Source organism: Hyla sarda, chromosome 3 (genome assembly GCF_029499605.1).
Source record: "Hyla sarda isolate aHylSar1 chromosome 3, aHylSar1.hap1, whole genome shotgun sequence".
NCBI classification, from domain to species: Eukaryota; Metazoa; Chordata; class Amphibia; order Anura; family Hylidae; genus Hyla; species Hyla sarda.
In genome coordinates, this window is record NC_079191.1 from 433,763,089 (window position 1) to 433,776,930 (window position 13,842).

Sequence of the window (13,842 nt, forward strand, 5' to 3'; positions counted from 1 at the left end):
CTCCCGGCAATTCTCAAAGGGATCAGGAGACCCTAAGGACCCATAATCCCGTTCAAGAACCAGGGAGGTATACCTGCTGTACTGATACTGCCTTATCTCAGATTTCAGCCGGTCAATCCTTTGTTGGTCCCCACCTGCCGAATATAGTGACTCCAATTCTTACCGCATCTTGAGATACTGGCCATACTTACTCTTCCCCTTTATAACTGACAGTCTCTTTAAGAGGGTTCTGATCTCATCCTTGACATCCTCCCACCAGGCGGCCATATCATCATAGAAGTCCACTCTATCTAGCTGGCTCTGTATAAGAGAGTGAATACCTCCTTGAACATGCACATCATCCAAGATATTAGAATTGAGCTTCGAGAGCCCCCTTCCAATATCTGGGCGCTTAGTGACACCAAGATGGAAAACTAAGGCCATGTGATCTGAATAAGGGACAGTTTTTTCATTCTTATCACTAATAAATTCTTCAGGACGCACAAACGCCATATCTATTCTACTGCTCCTGTCAGAACAGGTGTATGTGAGTTTTGGTTTTCTTCCACCCTGTGTGAACACATCACACAGACCGGCCTGCAAGATTATGTTATTTAGGACCTTGGAGTCCCTGGCCACCGCTCTACCTGAGGACCTGTCACTTGATGTCCTAGTGACGTTAAAATCCCCGGCCATTATAACAGGAACAGATGTGAATAGATATGGCTTGACATCATTAAATAGCTGGATCCTTTCGGTCACTGTCTGCGGGCCATAGATATTTATTAGCCGGAGCCTTCTACCATGGATAGTGACCTCCAGGATCAGACACCTTCCCATGACAACCTCTGTCATCCTATGTACAGTCACATCCCTGGTGGTAAACAATATGGCCACCCCGGCATAAGGCTCCACAGCCAGTGACCAGAAAGAGGGACCAGACGTCCATTCCCTCTCAGCCTCACGTAAATACCCCGAAGAAGTCAGGCGCGTCTCCTGCATGAAGATGACATCTGTGTCCAGATCCCTAAGATAGTCATAGACTATGTGCCGTGTCCTCCTCACTTTAATACTGTTCACATTAGTAGAAAGGACCCTTAAAGTAAACCCAGCCATGATAAGACAGAAGAGCAGAGACCTGATCCCCATCATCACAAGTCAGAGTCTGAGTCCCGCTGGCCACCACCTGTCTCCATATCTGACTCTACATTATCTTTCACACTCTGCGGTTTTCTTTTTATTGGGGGTTGGTCCCTGGTGTCACCATCACATTCACCCTCTATTCTTTTTATCTCAGTGTCCAAATCTCCCTCGGACTCTGACAGGACCTCGTACCTGTTGGACACCACCATCACTCCTGCCCTGTTGTCAGCCCTTTTCTTCACACTGATATTATTCTCCCCCTCAGGCCTGCGGGAGGACTTGTCTTTTTTCCTCCTTTTATTTTGCTGCATCCTATTCCCCTCAGACACAAAAGAGGACACCCCCGGCTGCTGCTGGTCTTGTGGCACAACCTTCATGTCCCCCTGTGTGCTCTCTGACTGCTGAGGTGTTGGTGCAGTGTTACTCACATCTGTCTGAACCTCCTGTCTGGTCAGTATAGGGTCTGATAACAAAGCCTCCTCCTCTACAGCCTCTGCCCCCGCCACAAGGTCCTCATCAGGAAGCTCCCGGCAGATGTTGTGCCAGGCATTGGGACAGTCCCGGTGAGGGTGACCGATCTCACCGCATAGATTGCATCTGATGTTCTGGCAATCGCCACTTAGATGACCAGTCTCACCACACAGGTTACACTTTACCACAGTACAGGTGTTAGCCAGATGCCCAGGTTTACCACATTTAAAACACTTTCTGGGCTGACCGGGGTAGAAACAAACGCCCTTCTCTCTACCAATAAAGAAGGAATTTGGCAGATGTTGGGTGATGTTCCCGTGTTGGCGCAGCTTCACCAGGACCTTCCACCCTCCAGTCCAGATACCGTCATCATCTCTGTTCTTGGTGAGATCAGACACCAGGTCACAATGTCTGCGGAGCCACACCACAATGTCCTGGGGGGGAACAGCTTCATTCCAGAAGATAATATTGATGATGACGGTATCTGGCTTGGATATGGGAATAAAACTAAATTTACTCCATCCATCCTTGTCTCTGAACCTGGGGAAGTTGGACCAGAACCGATCCAGATTAGACATGAGCTTAAAGCTGACATCATAGCCCTGTCTATCTGGTAGGTTTATTACAGCCAAGATGTCCGCTGGCACAAACCCCATCTGGTGGCACAGGAGCTCCCTCACCACAAACCTCCTATCTGGAAGGTCCTCCTTGGCACCTCTGTGCCGAAATCGCACAACATTCCTCCTTTTAAATGCCTGGCCAGTGTAATTGGCGCTGGAGGTGAATGATGGAGCACCACGGCTCCAGGCATTTCTAGGAGGAACCTGGCGGGTACCTGCGTCCTGTCTTACAGGGTTGGGGTCTACTCTAGGGGGCCCTGCTACAGCTGAAGTACTTGTAAGTAAAGGGGGGAAATCATGCACAGAATTGTGTACCACATCACCTGTCCCATCCACCTCTATATCATTATCAGACATAACATCCCACACAGATTGTGCACCCCCTCCAGCCACCGACCCCTCAAGAACATCACAGTCCGCACCCTCAGTCCGTGCCCCAACATCATCACAGTCCTCACCCCCAGTCCGTGCCCCAACATTATCACAGTCCTCACCCCCAGTCCGTGCCCCAACATTATCACAGTCCTCACACCCAGTCCGTGCCCCAACATTATCACAGTCCTCACCCCCAGTCCGTGCCCCAACATTAGTGCTCTGCTCCATTACCCCATCACCTTCATACACCGGCAAATGTCCACTGTCCTCCTGATGCACTGGGACTTCTGGGACTTGTAGTGCCTCTGCAGGTAAGTGAGTTGCAGGCTCCAGAACAGCTGCAGGTCTCTGAGGTTGCTGCTCCTCGGGCTTATGAACATGCCGATCCTTGAAGGTGAAACTTGGGGGTTTTATAAGGGGTCTTGTCACCTCCTGGGGCTCATCTGGGGTGATGATAGGTGCCACATCCGATCTGGGCTCTGCACCAAAACTCAGCTGGTACTGGGAAAAGCGTTCCTTGTTCCTATAGGATTCCGCCAAAGGTCCCATCCTCTCCAGTATAGAGTCCATCTCACTCACTATGGTGGCCAGTTCTGTGCTCAGTGTATACAGTTTATCATCATGCATTGTCTTGTATTGTGGATTTGCTGTCTTCAGTTTATAGACACAGTCTATCTGCATTTGCAGCATTTGTTTTTGGTGTTTCAGCTCCTCCATCCTCCTCACCAGTGCTGGGATCTCCTCCGCCAGCTGTAGCTCTGGTGCCCGGGCGGTCTCTTTGCCCTGCTGGAGGGGTCTGGACAGTCTCTCCGGCTGGGTAAACACAGCGGAGCCTTGGCTGGTTGTATCTCCTGAGGCCCGGTCACATACATTAGGCTCTGGGGCAGGAACAGTTTTGCAAACACTTTCAGATTTCTCCACATATTTCCCTGGTGTCACCTCCATAGACTTGTCAGTGTTATGGCTCTTACCTCCAGCCTGGGATCTTGTGCGGCCTGAGCGGGTCATGCTGGAGACCACCTCTTGTTGCTGCAGGTTCTCCTGTAGTGTCTGTCTCTCCAGAGATGTCCTCCTCTGTCTCTGTGCTGGTGAGTGGAGCTGCACACCTGCTGCCTGTGATCCCCTCACCTCCTGTGCACCAACATGTGATCCCCTCACCTCCTGTGCACCAACATGTGATCCACTCTGCCCCAGCTCCTGTGCACCAACATGGCCTCGGTTAGCAGACTTTGAAGTTCCCACGATAGATTCTGTCTTGAATTCAGTCATATTACCATCACACTGTACACCATGGCTGGCAGACTGTTTCACATCACATTCCTTACACATACTTGCTGCTGCTTTCTTTTCTTTACATACGTCCATTGCTGTATTTTCCCTCTTTACAATGGCTGGACTTACATGCTCAGTATTCTTCTGTACTGGAAGGACTTTAGGATTTACATCCACATTAGAAGAAGCCTGGGAGTTTCCCCCCAGTGTAGGCCGAGAAGCCTGGGCCTTGCTTGGGGAGCTTCCCCGCCCAGGGTGGCCCCGCCCTGGGCTTTCTCCAGACATCAGGAGAACCACAGACACACAACCTCACAGCTAGGAGGCAGTATTATAGTAGTTATATTCTTGTATATAGGAGCAGTATTATAGTAGTTATATTCTTGTATATAGGAGGCAGTATTATAGTAGTTATATTCTTGTATATAGGAGCAGTATTATAGTAGTTATATTCTTGTATATAGGAGGCAGTATTATAGTAGTTATATTCTTGTATATAGGAGCAGTATTATAGTAGTTATATTCTTGTATATAGGAGGCAGTATTATAGTAGTTATATTCTTGTATATAGGAGCAGTATTATAGTAGTTATATTCTTGTATATAGGAGGCAGTATTATAGTAGTTATATACTTGTAAATAGGAGCAGTATTATAGTAGTTATATTCTTGCATATAGGAGCAGTATTATAGTAGTTATATTCTTGTATATAGGAGCAGTATTATAGTAGTTATATTCTTGTATATAGGAGGCAGTATTATAGTAGTTATATTCTTGTATATAGGAGCAGTATTATAGTAGTTATATTCTTGTATATAGGAGGCAGTATTATAGTAGTTATATTCTTGTATATAGGAGCAGTATTATAGTAGTTATATTCTTGTATATAGGAGCAGTATTATAGTAGTTATATTCTTGTATATAGGAGGCAGTATTATAGTAGTTATATTCTTGTATATAGGAGCAGTATTATAGTAGTTATATTCTTGTATATAGGAGCAGTATTATAGTAGTTATATTTTTGTATATAGGAGCAGTATTATAGTAGTTATATTCTTGTATATAGGAGGCCAGTATTATAGTAGTTATATACTTGTAAATAGGAGCAGTATTATAGTAGTTATATTCTTGCATATAGGAGCAGTATTATAGTAGTTATATTCTTGTATATAGGAGCAGTATTATAGTAGTTATATTCTTGTATATAGGAGCAGTATTATAGTAGTTATATTCTTGTATATAGGAGGCAGTATTATAGTAGTTATATTCTTGTATATAGGAGCAGTATTATAGTAGTTATATTCTTGTATATAGGAGCAGTATTATAGTAGTTATATTCTTGTATATAGGAGGCAGTATTATAGTAGTTATATTCTTGTATATAGGAGCAGTATTATAGTAGTTATATTCTTGTATATAGGAGCAGTATTATAGTAGTTATATTTTTGTATATAGGAGCAGTATTATAGTAGTTATATTCTTGTATATAGGAGGCCAGTATTATAGTAGTTATATACTTGTAAATAGGAGCAGTATTATAGTAGTTATATTCTTGCATATAGGAGCAGTATTATAGTAGTTATATTCTTGTATATAGGAGCAGTATTATAGTAGTTATATTCTTGTATATAGGAGCAGTATTATAGTAGTTATATTCTTGTATATAGGAGCAGTATTATAGTAGTTATATTCTTGTATATAGGAGCAGTATTATAGTAGCTATATTCTTGTATATAGGAGCAGTATTATAGTAGTTATATTCTTGTATACAGGAGCAGTATTATAGTAGTTATATTATTGTATATAGGAGCAGTATTATAGTAGTTGTATTCTTGTATATAGGAGCAGTATTATAGTAGTTGTATTCTTGTATATAGGAGCAGTATTATAGTAGTTATATTCTTGTACATAGCAGCAGTATTATAGCAGTTACATTCTTGTATATAGGAGGCAGTATTATAGTAGTTATATTCTTGTATATAGGAGCAGTATTATAGTAGTTATATTCTTGTATATAGGAGGCGGTATTATAGTAGTTATATTCTTGTATATAGGAGCAGTATTATAGTAGTTATATTCTTGTATATAGGGGCAGTATTATAGTAGTTATATTTTTGTATATAGGAGCAGTATTATAGTAGTTATATTTTTGTATATAGGGGCGATAGTGAAAAAGTTATAATGTTAAATGTTTTTATTATTAATTGTTTTTAATATTATTAAATATTTGTAAATGTTTTCTTTTGTCACTTTTATCTTATTTCTTACTTTCATTAATCTGGTGTAAATTGTTACTAACATCGTTGATTTATTGCTTTCAGGATCTTTTCCAGACCATTGATGTGAACCAGACCGGATTCCTTGATGGATATGGATTGGCAAGAGCCGTCCAAGAAGCCGGTACGATATTCATATCATATTTGCTTTTTCTTAATGAATTTACTTTATTCTTGTTACTTATATATTATTCTGATTTGTGCCACAGCAAAGCTTAAAATCCAATTTCTGTGTATTCTCTCCAGTTTTCCTCTATGTAGACAATATCCAGTTTACTGTGCAGTCTGGATTCAGGGTGATACATTGCAGTATGAGACGTATTAGTTCTATACAGGGTTTTCGTCTCTGGCTATAAAGAATGTTCCTATTTGCCAACAGCAAGCAGAGATCTTAAACACAAAGTTAGTATAAAGTTGCAGAACTTTAGATTGCACCATGTTAGCTTTACTATCTTAAAGGGGTACTCCACTGGAAAAATTTTTTAATTTATATATTTATTTATATTTTTATTTATATTATTATAATTTTTTTTTTTTTTTAAATCATCTGGTGCCAGAAAATTCTACAGATTTGTAAATTACTTCTATTTAAAAATCTTAATCCTTCCAGAACTTATCAGGTGCTGTATGCTCCACAGGAAGTTGTGTAGTTCTTTTAAGTCTGACCACAGTGCTCTCTACTGACACCTCTGTCCATGTCAGGAACTGTCCAGAGCAGAAGCAAATCCTTCGAGCAAACCTATCCTGCTCCGGACAGTTCCTGACATGGACAGAGGTGTCAGCAGAGAGCACTGTGGTCAGACTGGAAATACCTGTGGAGTATATAGCAGCTGATAAGTACTGGAAGGATTAAGATTTTTATATAGATGTAACTTACAAATCTGGCCTCAGTTGATTTAAAAAAAAAATGTTTTCCAGCGGAGTACCCTTTTAAGGCATCCGAAAAAGAAACAAGGAGTTAAACCTATCAGTACCGATGACATTAGAGCGGCACAACCTTCGTATCTCACCAGTCAGTAAATCACGGCAGTCCCAGATCTTTAGGCTGGAAAATAAGGATTGATACATCCTCCCAGGGAGCAGACAGGGCTTATTACTTACACTTCTACAAGAACAATGTCTGGTAACGTTGATGGATCGCCCGCGGCAGATCATGGACTCTGAGTTTAATGATATTGAGGTTTCAGGGTTCAGAGCCGGAGGGGGTGGCTGGAGAAGGACATTAATCGTCATTCATGGTGGACGGCGCTCGGTATATTACTGATCCTGACTCTCGGGTTTTAGAGGTTGTTGTGCGATTTGTTACAGTCAGTAAGAGGGGCTGGGATTAGCGGTATTACATGGTAAATTATATGGAATGTGTATTAGCTTAGGGCAGTGACTGATCTGTAATGTCTCCTGAAGAGCTCAAGGTCATCTGCCGGGGGCAAGATCTGAGCTTAAAGGGGTATTCCAGGTAAGATCTGAGCTTAAAGGGGTTTTCCAGCCATAGAAATCTTATTTCCTATCCAAAGAATAGAGGATAAGATGTCTGTTCGCAGGGGGTCCCGCCTCCTCCCGCCTCCTCCCGCCTCCTCCATTCATGTTTATGGGAGGGGGCGTGACGGATGTCACGCCCCCTCACATAAACATGAATGGAGGGGGCGTGGCATGACATCATAAGGGGGCGTGGCGTGAAGTCACGTCTCCAGTCCCGGAAACACAGAGGTTCCGAGACTGGAGCAGCAGCCCTTTGGATAGGGTATAAGATGTCTAAGGCTGGAATACCCCTTTAAACTTACCTCCATGTGATCATCGATGTCATTCCTAACATGTTTGTAAATCACTTCATTTACCAAAAATGATTCCTCACCTCAGAAAAACAGATCTAATATCTTGGCCACTAGATGTCACCCTTCCCTGGAATCTGCTGCCCACTGCTTGTTGTTGGGGAAAATCTGTCTGTAAAAAAACAGCCAAATCAGGACAGAACACAGAAAGCAGTGGGCGGGGCTTAGCATGTGCTTTGGGCAGGAGAGACAAAGAAGTCGATAGAGCCTGATTCACACTGTTCCTCATCGGTAAATTAAGGCTTCCCTCTCATTTTTAACCAACCATGTAGATATATGGTTGTAGATACCAGTGTACCTGCTGCTGTATGTCCCTTCTCTCCTTTTCAGCACCAGGTCAGTGCAGGTTTCACATAGACATGTCAAAAGTTTTCATCAGTCGGGATCTCAGTCCGCAACACCATTATTTGTCCTGCAGACATATAGTGGGGCCACAAAAAGGAGATCACCGATTGGCAAGGAGTGAAGTGTGCTACCACAAATTTCTCCCAACTTGTCCTCCTGATTGGTGGGGGTCTCAGCACTGAGACCCTGACTGATCAAAACTTTTGACATGCCTCTGTGACTATTTGTGACTTTATGTAAATATATACGTGTTTAGTTGCTATATGTAAATATATATGTAACGATGTGACTACATGAAACCATGTGATTATATGTAAATATATATGTAACTATGCGACTATATGTAACTATGTTGTGATATGCGACTGTATGTAACTACAGTATATGGAACTATGAGACTTTATGTAAATATATATGTAACTATATGTGACTGTATGAAACTATATGTAAATATATTCCCCATTCCAGGATACAGCACCAATCACGAGGTCCGAATAAATGCAGGCTTTAAAACTTTATTGCATCAGAGCAAACAATGTGCTAATTTCGGCTAATAAGCCTTTCTAAAGCATGGTACGTACATTATCCGGACCTCATGATTGGTGCTTTATACGGGAATGGGGACTATGCATTGAACCCAGCATTGGCAAGCAAGTGTATATCGTGCACCGCACTGGAGGCTGATCCTGTGCTGATCCTTTTACGTTTGGACAATATGTAAATATATATTTGTGGTCATGGCTACAGCAGTATGCCGATGATGACCCCTAAATACGTGTACTTAACTAGGATGGTTGACGGTGTGCCCAAACCATCGTCGAGGGTCAAACCTATAATGGGGCAGTGTGAGAAAAAAGGGGAGGGAGGGTGGTCCGGATACCTGCAACGGAGATGAGAAGCAGCGGGCCGTTTTTATGGTGAGCCTCCTCCCCTCCCACAAACACAGGCTGATAAATCAGTCTTAACTATATGTAACTTTGTGACAATATGTGACTATATGTAACTATGTGACTATACAGTGGGGCAAAAAAGTCAGCCACCAATTGTGCAAGTTCTCCCACTTAAAAAGATGAGAGAGGCTGTAATGGTCATCATAGGTTATAACCTCAACTATGAGAGACATAATGGGGGAAAGAATACAGGAAATCACATTGTAGGGTTGTAGGATTTCTAATTAATGAATTTGCAAATTCCTTGGTAAAATAAGTATTTGGTCGCCTACAAACAAGCAAGATTTCTGTCTCTCACAGACCTGTAACATCTTTAAGAGTCTCCTCTGTCCTCCACTCGTTACCTGTATTAATGGCTCCTGTTTGAACTTATCAGTATAAAAGACACCTGTCCACAACCTCAAACAGTCACACCCAAACTCCACTATGGCCAAGACCAAAGAGCTGTCAAAGGACACCAGAAACAACATTGTAGACCTGCACCAAGCTGGGAAGACTGAATCTACAATAGCCAAGCAGCTTGGTGCGAAGAAATCAACTGTGGGAGCAATTAATCTCCCTCAATCCGGTGCTCCACGCAAGATCTCACCCTGTGGTGTCAAAATGATCACAAGAATGGTGAGCAAAAATATCAGAACCACAAGGACCTAGTGAATAACCTGCAGAGAGCTGGGACCAAAGTAACAAAGGCTACCAGCAGTAACACACTACACCACCAGAGACTCAAATCATGCAGTGCCAGACGTGTCCCCGTGCTTAAGCCAGTACATGTCCAGGCCCGACTGAAGTTTGCAGGAGAGCATTTGGATGATCCAGAAGAGGATTGGGAGAATGTCATATGGTCAGATGAAACCAAAGTAGAACTTTGTGGTAAAAACTCAACTCGTTGTGTTTGGAAGAGAACGAATGCTGACTTGCATCCAAAGAACACCATACCTATTGTGAAGCATGGGGTGGAAACATGCTTTTGGGCAGGACAACTGATCCATGTAAAGGTGAAAACCTCCTTCCATCATCAAGGGTAAATGTGGCTTGGTCTTTTAGCAGGACAATGACCCCAAACACACCGCCCGGGCAAGGAAGTAGTGTCTTTGTAAGAAACATTTCAAGGTCCTGGAGTGACCTAGCCAGTCTCCAGATCTCACCCCCATAGAAAACCTTTGGAGGAAGTTGAAAGTCTGTGTTACATAGTTACATAGTTAGTACGGTCGAAAAAAGACATATGTCCATCAAGTTCAACCAGGGAATTAAGGGGTAGGGGTGTGGCGCGATATTGGGGAAGGGATGGGATTTTATATTTCTTCATAAGCATTAATGTTATTTTGTTCCAGGAATGTATCTAATCCTGTTTTAAAGCTGTTAATTGTTCCTGCTGTGACCAGTTCCTGAGGTAGACCGTTCCATAAATTCACAGTCCTCACGGTAAAGAAGGCGTGTCGCCCCTTGAGACTAAACCTTTTCTTCTCCAGACGGAGGGAGTGCCCCCTCGTCCTTTGGGGGGGTTTAACCTGGAACAGTTTTTCTCCATATTTTTTGTATGGGCCATTTATATACTTATATACGTTTATCATATCCCCCCTCAAACGTCTCTTCTCAAGACTAAACAATTGTAACTCCTTTAATCGCTCCTCATAGCTAAGATGTTCCATGCCCCATATTAGTTTAGTCGCACGTCTCTGCACCCTTTCCAACTCCGCAGTGTCCCTTTTATGGACAGGTGCCCAAAACTGAAAAGCATATTCCAGGTGAGGCCGTACCAATGCTTTATAAAGGGGGAGTATTATGTCCCTGTCCCTTGAGTCCATGCCTCTTTTTATACATGACAATATCCTGCCGGCTTTGGAAGCAGCAGCCTGACATTGTGCTATTCTGTAGTCTGTGATCTACAAGTCACCCAGATCCTTCTCTACCAGTGACTCTGCCAGTTTAATCCCCCCTAAGACATACGATGCTGCAAGTTATTAGTATACACAGCCCCCCTCTATATACACAGCCCCCCTCTATATACACAGCCCCCCCTCTATATACACAGCCCCCCTCTATATACACAGCCCCCCCTCTATATACACAGCCCCCCCTCTATATACACAGCCCCCATAAGACATACAACGCATGCAGGTTATTAGTACCCAGATGCATAACTTTACATTTATCCACATTGAACCTCATTTGCCAAGTGGATGCCCAGACACTTAGTCTATCCAAGTCATCCTGTAACTTATACACATCCTCTATATACACAGCCCCCCCACTATATACACAGCCCCCCTCTATATACACATCCTCTATAGACTGTACCGTGCTATAAAGCTTGGTGTCATCTGCAAAGATAGAAACAGAGCTGTTATTACCATCCTCTATATACACAGCCCCCCTCTATATACACAGCCCCCCTCTATATACACAGCCCCCCTCTATATACACAGCCCCCCTCTATATACACAGCCCCCCTCACTATATACACATCCTCTATAGACTGTACTGTGCTACAAAGTTTGGTGTCATCTGCAAAGATAGAAACAGAGCTGTTAATACCATCCTCTATATATACACAGCCCCCCCTCTATATACACAGCCCCACCTCTATATACACAGCCCCCCCTCTATATACAGAGCTGTTAATACCATCCTCTATATCATTGATAAATAAATTAAACAACAGCGGGCCCAGTACTGAACCTTGGGGTACACCACTAATAACCGGGGACCAATCAGAGTACGAATCATTGACCACCACTCTCTGGGTACGATCCATGAGCCAGTGTTCAATCCAGTTACAAACTAAAATTTCCAAACCCAAAGACCTTAACTTACCTGTCAGACGTCTATGAGGGACAGTATCAAACGCTTTAGCAAAATCCAGAAACACTATATCCACAGCCATTCTTCTATATACAGAGCCCCCCCCCTCTATATACAGCCCCCCCTCTATATACACAGCCCCCCTCTATATACACAGCCCCCCCTCTATATACACAGCCCCCCTCTATATACACAGCCCCCCTCTATATACACAGCCCCCCTCTATATACACAGCCCCCCCTCTATATACACAGCCCCCCTCTATATACACAGCCCCCCCTCTATATACACAGCCCCCCTCTATATACACAGCCCCCCTCTATATACACAGCCCCCCTCTATATCCACAGCCATTCCTCTGTATACAGAGCCCCCCTCTATATACAGAGCCCCCCCTCTATATACACAGCCCCCCTCTATATCCACAGCCATTCCTCTATATACAGAGCCCCCCTCTATATACACAGCCCCCCCTCTATATACACAGCCCCCCCCCTCTATATCCACAGCCATTCCTCTGTCAAGGCTTCTACTCACCTCTTCATAAAAGCAAATTAGATTGGTTTGACAACTTCTATCCTTAGTAAACCCATGCTGGTTATCACTTATAATACTATTATCCCCTATGTATTCCTGTATGTAATCCCTTATAAGTCCTTCAAACAATTTACCCACAATGCACGTAAGACTTACCGGTCTATAGTTTCCTGGGGAAGACCTAGAGCCCTTTTTGAAGATTGGCACCACATTCGCCTTGCGCCAGTCCCTTGGCACAATACCAGACACCAGAGAATCTCTAAATATCATGAACAGGGGTACAGATATTACTGAACTTACCTCTCTAAGAACTCTTGGGTGTAGTCCATCCGGCCCTGGAGATTTGCTTACATTTACTTTACTTAACTTACCTTGTACCATCTCTACATTAAGCCAGTTCAGTACATTACATGATGTGTTACCAGCACTGACCTGTACATGATGTGTTACCAGCACTGACCTGGCCAATGTCAGCTCCTTCTTCCATAGTATATACAGAACTAAAGAACCCATTCAGTAGCTCCGCCTTTTCTTGATCGCCTGTGACAACCTCCCCATTATCATTATTAAGGGGTCCTACATGCTCTGTCCTTGGTTTATTTGCATTTATATATCTAAAAAAATATTTAGGATTAGTTTTGCTTTCTTTGGCCACCTGTCTCTCGTTTTGAATTTTTGCTGTTTTTATTACATTTTTACAGATTTTATTAAGCTTCTTGTACTGTTTAAATGTTATAGCTGACCCATCAGATTTGTATTTTTTGAAGACTATTTTTTTGTTGTTTATTGCTCTTTTAACATCATGTGTCAGCCATGTAGGATTTAGTTTTAATGGTTTATATTTGTTCCCCTTTGGTATATATTTAGCTGTATAGTTATTTAGAGTTGATTTAAAGATGTCCCATTTACCTTCTGTATCAGTATTTGAGAACACCTCCCCCCAGTCTATGTCCTGTAGTGCAGCCCTCAGCCCAGGGAAATTTGCCTTTTTAAAGTTATATGTTTTTGCTTTCCCCGCCTGTCTTTGTTTTCTACATTTTAAGTCAAAAGTAACTATATTGTGGTCGCTATTACCAAGGTTTTCCCGCACAGTTACATTACCAACCAGCTCTGCGTTGTTGGAAATGATCAGATCCAACAAGGCATCACTTCTTGTTGGGTCCTCCACAAACTGGCCCATAAAATTATCCTGCAATAAATTTAGGAATTGTCACCCCTTTGTAGTTTTAGCCAACCCTGGACCCCAA

The 13,842-nt window shown here is 42.9% G+C and overlaps 1 protein-coding gene across 1 annotated transcript in view; it reads left to right on the forward strand.

The window, feature by feature from the left end:
* The window catches only part of LOC130363140 (calpain-13-like), a 212,145-nt gene that overhangs the window by 164,716 nt on the left and 33,587 nt on the right, over positions 1 to 13,842 (forward strand). Inside the window, exon 21 of the mRNA XM_056568540.1 lies at positions 6,178 to 6,256. Within this exon, the coding sequence (XP_056424515.1) occupies positions 6,178 to 6,256 (79 nt within the window). The remainder of the gene's footprint in view (positions 1 to 6,177; positions 6,257 to 13,842) is intronic.